At 42.5% G+C, this 8402-nt stretch overlaps 1 protein-coding gene across 1 annotated transcript; it reads right to left on the bottom strand.

The window, feature by feature from the left end:
- Positions 1-7058: 7058 nt before the first annotated feature.
- CG46448 (uncharacterized protein) lies at positions 7059-7504 on the bottom strand. The gene has a single exon (NM_001382161.1). It carries the CDS (start codon positions 7386-7388, stop codon positions 7254-7256), a length of 135 nt encoding a protein of 44 aa, NP_001369118.1. The 5' UTR covers positions 7389-7504; the 3' UTR covers positions 7059-7253.
- Between the last annotated feature and the right edge of the window lie 898 nt (positions 7505-8402).

Below are 8402 nucleotides of genomic sequence, written 5' to 3'. Positions count from 1 at the left end.
AGCCAAAAGCTATAATAAAGTTGCGGAAGTAAACAGCAAAGCGAAATAAACAAGAAGCGGGACGAGGAAACAGCCGAGCTGGGAAATGAAAGGAAAGTCAACAGAACGGCAGCGGGATTTTCGCATTCGAAAGGGATACAGATACATTTGCAGATACAGATACTACGTCTACGGCATGAGCCAGACTTCGGGGCAGACAGATTTCCACAGACAAGACGGCGGCACAATAAAAGCATCTGCGATATTAAATTTCGAAAAATGCCCAATCCGTGCGGCGTTTTACTATTTAAACAAAGCGATTAAGGGTGCGTGGCTAGCGGCTAAAAGCGCCATTCACATTGATTGACGTAAATGAAGAATAATCGAATTGCGAATTGTGCTCATAAAACTCTAAACTAAGTGGCGACGTTGTCGGCCGGATCGAGTGTCAGTCAGTGCCCATCGTGCACAGTGGAAAAAACCGAACATTCAAATTGGTTACAAGCTCAATCTACAAAAGTGCTAGTCAAATATATATATTTTTTAAATTACAATAAGTTCTATATGCATATGAGATTTGCAAGCTATATTCATCTATAATTTCGACAAATTTATAATATTCCTCACTCAAAATGATTCTTTAACACCCACTGTGCTCAAATCGGTAACCTTAGCTGTTGGCCCGCTCTCATAAATTGTCAGCAGAAAAGTGTCAAACTTGAGTTGACAGTCCCCCGGACGGAGTTTCGTCCTGGAATCGGGCGAGGACTTCCGCTGGCCTCCCAGTTCCCATCGCACGTCAGCGGTAATTAGTGCAGCTTCGGCAGAAAGTCGTCTTCAATTTCATTGCGCCAGCGTAATCATCATTATCCTGTTGGGCCTGTTGTGTCCTTATCCACGCGGCGGTCTCCCGTCGTCCTTGCCGCTTGCACTAATTACAAAATAACTTTTGCAGCTTTGTCATCTCTGTGTACTTTTTTCGGGAGATTCCCCACGGTGCGTATGATGTATGGCTTTTCGTTGTCTGATTTATGAGTGAATTACGGGAATGGGCGTCGGTGGATTACTTTCGGTGAAAGGGTTTCACGCGGTTTTAATTACCAGCCGAAACTGTGACGACTTTAAAAGCTCTCGAATTTCAGCTTGAAATCGTCAAAAGTATGCGAGTGGTTTTCCCACCGAGGCGGGAAATTGATGAGCTTCTGTGGATTCAGCAGACTCATGCTGTCAATCCACATGTCCACCCACTCAATCATCAAACTAAACGCTGTGCTCGTCGATAAGCGTGGCACATAGTAAGCGGAGTAACATTTCGAATCCTTGGGACTGGGGGAATCACGCAGGTCGGGGGTTAAGGGTGTGTCGCTGCCCAAAAACGATTTCTGAGATTTAATATTTATTTTTGTTTGTGTGCAAATAGCTGGAAGCGTCTGAGATATGATGGAAACTGCGAGGGGCGAACTATGAAACGGGGGATTTTGAGATGTCTGTTCGGTGGGAGATTTATCTTACAGCTTCTGTATTTTTTGGATTTATAGACACATGAAACTATCATATATTTCCATAGTTTCCTACTACTACCCCACTTGGAGGAATCGCCTTACCCATCCTAATTAGCATATGCCTCCATTTAGGACTCAACTCTTTGTCCGTCGTACAACAACAACGAAATCCATTAGGGTCATAGAAAGTATATTGCATTTATTCATTCGGAATACATTTTTCTCTTCGCTTGCCGAACAACAATAAGAGCAGAATACAAAAGGCGAAAAGCGTCAGTCAGTGCAACTTTATTTCAAGCTACAATGCGCAGGCAACCCACCTACTAAAACACAAAACCTCATATTTATTACACTAAACAAAAATACTGCAGCAGTATGCAGAGAAAGTCCCATGTTGTTTCCATAAATAGAAACTACATATTTAATTTCTCATTTGAAAAAAGACATTGTAAGTATTTTCCCAATGCTATGTGATATTTTTTGTCGAGTGTAGAAGTCCTGGTGACAGGCGGCGGTATACCGGAAGCAAATGCTTTTGTCGCCCGGCGTGTGCCGCTTTCTGTTGTTGCGTTCGTTTTTTGAGTTTTACCCTCAAAATGCATGAGTTTGCTCATAAATGCTAGCCTGAATCTTTAGAATGCCTTGATTAATGTTGGCGCACGTTGGCTTTTACCCCGTCCACGGCGCAGGATAAGGGTGACCGAGAGCGGGCAATAAAAATGTTGTCACACATCATTTAGCAAGAACGGGCAGTCCGTGCTTTTCCGTGGCCTTAAATCGGTTTTAATACATTTATTATGAATTCTCAAACATTTCAATTCGCCGTTGGACACCTGATACCCCCTTTCCAGCTGCCCGCCCGAAGAAGATTCGTTGCCATTGCCTGCCAGGCATCATAATGAATCTAATCACTTACGCTCGAGTGCATCAATTATGCTGCCATCAAGGATCAGGGCAGGACGACGAGTGGGAGGATGGGCACGACGGGCTGACAAAATGACTCCAGGATGGAGTGACAGGCATGGTGGACGCGGAGCCAGCAGAACAGAAGCGACGACGTGCCCATTGTTAGCTGTGAAAATTTGTTTGCTACGTCATCGCAACAACAAGCCCCTCAAGTTGATAACTTTATGATGCTGTAAAGAGACATATATATACATCTAAATATCTATGCACCCCAAAAAGTCGAGAAGATTAGAGGGTGGTAGTATTAAAAAAGTTTTGAAATGGAATTAGAGGGAATAGTGGGACGACTAACAAGAGCAATCTATATGATATAAGTTTTACATAAAATTGAAGCTTCGGTTCGTCATTTTGATATATCTCCAAAGTAGTAGCATCTACCATAAAGAATTGAAAGTAATGATAAGAAAAGAAATATTATCCTTGTAAAGGATTTTGTCGAACTTAAAAATTTATTATACATTTTAAAGTATTTATCTTTTAGGTCAACTAGAAGTTAAAGTTGCTTTCCCCCCTGGTCATCTGTGTAAAGAAGCCACAAAATGTGTTTGTCATCATTAGAAAAATATTACATTTCCTCTGTCCAAGAGCAGATTGCCTTGGCAAAAAGGACACGGATGGCAATGGCGCAGGACTTTAATTGCTGCGAATGCGAATACTTAAAAGTTGTTGCCTTTTATGCGGTTGCCGTCAAAGCGAAACTCAATTAAGCTGCAGTCACCACCCCATGAAACATGGCCCACCCCGAATCAACATCAACCCATGGTTTTCCCTGATTTAAAACTGCTGATACGGCAGTTGAGGACGTTGGGGGACTAGGACATCAATAGGAAGCTTTGTCATGGTTGCCCTGCCAGCCAGCCACCGAATGCCTTTTCAAAGGCATTTTTAATTGAAATTATCCGATGCTACCTTTTCGGCTTCTCCCGCAAAATTTCCATTCGAGTTTTGCGTTTTTCTGCTTTGTTACCTTGCAGTTGGGTTGATTGACATGTGAGTCGTCGTCCTGCTCCTTGGAAACTTTTCTCGGCCTCAGCTTGTTTACATCTTAGAGCGCTAATAGCGGCAGACTTAAGTCTGCGAGCGATACGCCATAAATCCATGTTAATAACGCCATTGTCAGAGGGGATGCAATCCGTGTCTCAATTCGAAGGCACACAGCTGCACTGAAAACAATTAGTGACCAAATGAAATGCTCCATGAATGGAGCACCTTTAAGGTTCAAAGGATACTTGCTTCATGACACATTTTCGAAATATTTCCGAAAATACTTACCTTTTTCATTTCAAAGTGTAAGATTCTGTAGTGGCCGAACGGGGGAGATTTTCAACTCAAAAGACATTTAAGTAGATTAAGCGACTTTCATGTTGTGTCTTCAGTCTTTGGGACATCAAGCCAAATGAACGACGACAGTGAAACAATTCTCGAGGCACGCCCGTTGGCAAAGGACTTGAGCACGGCGAACGGCAGGATATAAAGCCCGGCAATATGCCCAGCCAGTTGCCACTCGAAATATATGCAAATATAGTCCTTGAGCGCGGGCGTGGCAAAGGGGGCGTTGCAGCGGCAGCAGCTTCAGCAGCAAACAATGAAAGTAAATGCCAAAACATTTTATTGATTATCAGGCGAAAGGGAAGCTTAGACAGTGGATAAAGGTTACATGATATTGGAATGAAAACATTAAATGTTAAATTTTATAAATCTCATTCAAATGTTCACGTTAATCGATGTCTATCTAAGGCGAAGAACCTAAGAGTTATTTAAAATATGAATAATATATATTTTGTTATAAACTACAATAGTTGAAATTCCACTGTGCTTGGTCCTTCAGCTGCCATTAGACGGCGCCGGCGAGTGTGCTACACTTTTTTGCAGTTGTCTGACGACAATGCGAACTGGAGTCCTGACGTCCTGGAGTCCGTGACTGAACACCGGAGTGGGGACCTGGACTTGGGTATGGGTAAGAGCATTGAGCATTTTAATAACCGCAGTGGAGAGGCGGGAAACCCGAATAGTAGTGCGGGAAACGATGGGCGGCCATAAATTATGCCACCCACCGACTGCAAAAAGGCGAAAACATTGACAGTCGTCCTTCGTGGGCCGCCCGTTGAGCGATTTGTAGTACATCTCCCCCCTTCCCGCGACTGCGCTTTTTGGCGTGGTGAGGCCCAAAGGACCTCCCCTGGCTTTTCGATGCGTTGGCAATTTTAAACTCGATCGTTAGAGATAGCAATGAGGAATAGAAGGTTGAACGAGGCTGCGAAGTGGTCAGTGCGGCGTCATAATGCAATTGTATAATTTTCTTAAAAGCTCACTGTCGTCGACGATGAGTGTAACAATAATACGCAACTGGAGTGCACTTAGTACCGAAAGTAGCGAACCATTTAGAGATCACAAAGGGCATTACAGAAATTAAAAATGCCCCCCAAATGGGCAATGAACCACCGAAAACACACAACTACCCACACATTTGGTCAACGAAAACAATCAGGCAAATGGTGTGAAACTGGGCATTTAGCTAATTGAAATGAGCGGGCAAATAAAATGCTTGCCAAAAAGTAAATAGAAGTAAAAGTGCAAATCCTTGGCTGCCGCGTGGAGTCACGTTTCACTTGGGGCTTAGCCCACAGCTTCTGGCCTTCCTTTGGCAGGACCACCTGTGGCTTTCGCCCGCCAGGATCACGTCCCAGGTGCGAAATGAAGATTTATAAAATGGCAAATTGATTTAGCGCGCCAAGTGTTTCCTAATACCGCCAGCTTGATGAAATTTTAATTTTCTCCCCCAGGGAGCATAAAAGGTTTCTCTCGCTCATGTGGCTCGATTTCACCCCCGAGACTTTGGTAATTGAGGGTTAAACTAGCACAAGTTGTGGCTCATCAACAGGTAATTTCTGTGCGAGATTTTTATGACCACTTGCCGCTTGTTAGTTCGAATATAAATAATGCATGAGGCAACTTTAATGTAACAAGCTCAACTCAATTTCGCCCCACAAAAAGCGTAATTTGAATACTTGGCCGCATCACGTTTTCCGACTTTTCTTTTATTCCCCGTATTGGCAATCGCGATACGCATTTTTATTATTCTTTTTTTCCTATCCCGCTCTCTATTGGTAATACAATACGTTCAATTCTGCTTTTGGCTTTTCTTGAGCAAACACAGCGCGGAAAAAATTCAATTAAATGTAATCGCATCTATTTCTTCTGCGACCGTGACTGATTGTTCTAAGGGAGAAAGGCGCGGAAAGAATTGAAATTAAAATTGAATAAATAGCCAAATAAACACGCTCTTTGAAAGTAAATGCTAATTCCGCGCTTTTCCTCAAGTTTCCACTTTCGTTTTTTATTATTTTTCATCACCCATCTCAAGTGTGCGGAGGCACGTGCCAAGCCAAATCCTTTTAATGTGTCTCCAAAGTTGGAACACTCGATGTGGGAAGTTGTCAAGTTGTAAGCAAAAAATCATATTGCAGAACTTTCAAATCTATGCTCAATAAAAATAATTGTAATATATACAATTTAGTGTTAGATCTAGACATAAGTAAAGCTCCCATTTTACTTAAAGAAAACCTTTAAAAAAAAATTACAATAAAGCGAAGACAGATCAAATTAGGAAGGCGAAAAACTTTTCAATTACCATCGGATTCAATTAATAATGCTGCTATGCAGGTAGCACACACATTTCAGCTAACCAGCTTAAATGGGGAAAAAACGTTTTCCATTTAGCAAGGACGCAATGAAATTCAATTAACCTCAAGTGGATGCCACAACAGCAGGATTCGCCATGATGAAGGCATAAAACAAAGGCAGATCCTGCGGTGGCATTCACACCTCATCATCGTCAACAGAAGGATATTTCTCGGATGGAATGGGATGGCATGGGCGGGGGTAGTGAGGATTCGGCAGAACATCCCTCAACTTTGTTTGGAAGCGTTTAGCTTCTGATATTGCCACCCGGGGTTATCGATGGCATATTAAACTTTCGCTGCCGCTGGCTTTTCTGGACGCGGAGTGCTCCTCAGAACCCCGTCTGATTAAGAGCTGAGCAAACAAATCACGAACCAGCCGGATTGTTTGCTTAGCCAGTGTCTAAACATCGCTCTCGACTGTTTTTTAAACTGTTTGCGAAGCGGTTCCGATTCGTGGAACAACCCCCAGTGTAATTAACATTTCAATTTTGCTCATCGAGCAAATGTATCTCTTGTGCTTCACTGCCTCCCAGCCTTCGGTAAATAAATTGTTTTCCAGGGCAATTGATGCTGCTCTTCCGTGTTGACATATGCAAATTTTTAGCACCGCCCACAACAATTCACGAAACTTTTCTGATTACTTTTGGGCATACTGGTGGGGTTGAAGTAGACCTGGTTATTTGCCAACTTGATGGCCCCCTTTGTAGGCGGTTCAATGGCATCGATTGTTTGCTCTTTGCTGGTTTTATTACATCATATAATATAAAACAATAAATGAAAAGAAGATTACGAATTCACGTTATCATCGTCGATTTAAGATATTTTATAAAAAATGTAACAAAGAAATGAAATATCTGCCAATATTATTATCTACAGCACTCTTTTAACAAGAGGTTCTTGCTTGTTAAATGATTACAATAGTTGTTTTGATTACAATTAACTCATTTTATTTACATAAAATCACATTTGTTTTCCAATACAAGTACAAAACAATGCCACAATAAAAACAATTAACTAATCATAGGGTCTAGATCGATATGGATTGATATGATGTTGCTATGATATTCTTTAGGTTCATTGAGAGATATTCTAGCTGGGCAAAGCGATAAGAACTAAGCCCGAATTATGGGATCCTTTGATATCGACTCCAAGCACTTGAGAGCTGGATTCTCGGGCTCCCACTGCCACTGCCACATCCGAAAGTCCGCCAGTTCCGTCGGCATTGCTGCCACAGCAGTCGAGGTCCTTGCCAAGGCATGTCCTTGATGTGACGAGGGGGAATCCCCTTTTTGTTTTCCTTCTGCTTTCCTGTTTTCCCAGACTCTGGCTCCCTTCTCACGACCGATTCCTGGGCGTCGATTGTGGTTTGTGTGTGGCGCCAGTCATTGGGCCGGGGTTTTTATAGCTGCCGCCGCAGAAACGAAGCTTTCTAGACTCCCCGTCCGGAAAATGGAAAACTTTCGTGTTGAGTTTCAGTCGAACGGAGTGTTGAGTTTCCCCACGCAAGTGGCAACAATTGTTGCCGCCTAATTGGGTGTATATATGTATGTTGCTCCTGTGGCGCTTAGGTAAATAACCATACTTGTATACAACGTGTTCATGTGCGTGTGTTTGACCTTATGCACACAAGGACACGGGAGCAAAAGGAGGAGCCAGGACCTTCCATCCATCGCAATGGCCGCCATTCGAAAATTTCGCCGAGCACGGCATAAAATTAAATGTTATTTAAATTATGCCCGCTCTTTCGCTCTAATCCTTTCATTCCTGCGAGTAAGTGATTAAAGCCATTAACGAAATTATCGAGGATTATAAAGATTTGTACGGAACTTCGCAGCGGGTGTTCTTTCGGAAGACAATGCCGTTTCCGTAATCCCGGGGCTTCAATTAATGGAGTGTCGCCGTCGCCGTCGCCCACTCGCAAAAAAGGGTTGCTGCCCCGCCCACCGCTAAAAGGTGCTTCTCGCAATTGGAAAGGGTGGTTTTCATATATTTGTTATTGCACAGAATGGCCATATCTTTTTTTAAACATTGCGCTTCAACAGAGACTCTCGCCTGATGACGTCAATGTGGAACACAGCTTTCATAGTTTTCATTCCTCTATTGGCGCTCTTTTGAGCTTTTTCTTCTATTTTTATTACTATTTTATTGGTTGTGGAAAAAATAATACAAAATGTTTTATTTGGGATATAGCAAGTGTCAAGAGATAATTACCACAAAGTAAAGCTGATAACTAAGAAAAATAGCACACATACAGTAAGAAAGAGTATGTTGA

Source organism: Drosophila melanogaster, chromosome 2L, assembly GCF_000001215.4.
Source record: "Drosophila melanogaster chromosome 2L".
Lineage (NCBI taxonomy): Eukaryota > Metazoa > Arthropoda > Insecta > Diptera > Drosophilidae > Drosophila > Drosophila melanogaster.
Note: the sequence above shows the minus strand (reverse complement) of the source record. Positions and strands in the feature narration are given on the sequence as shown.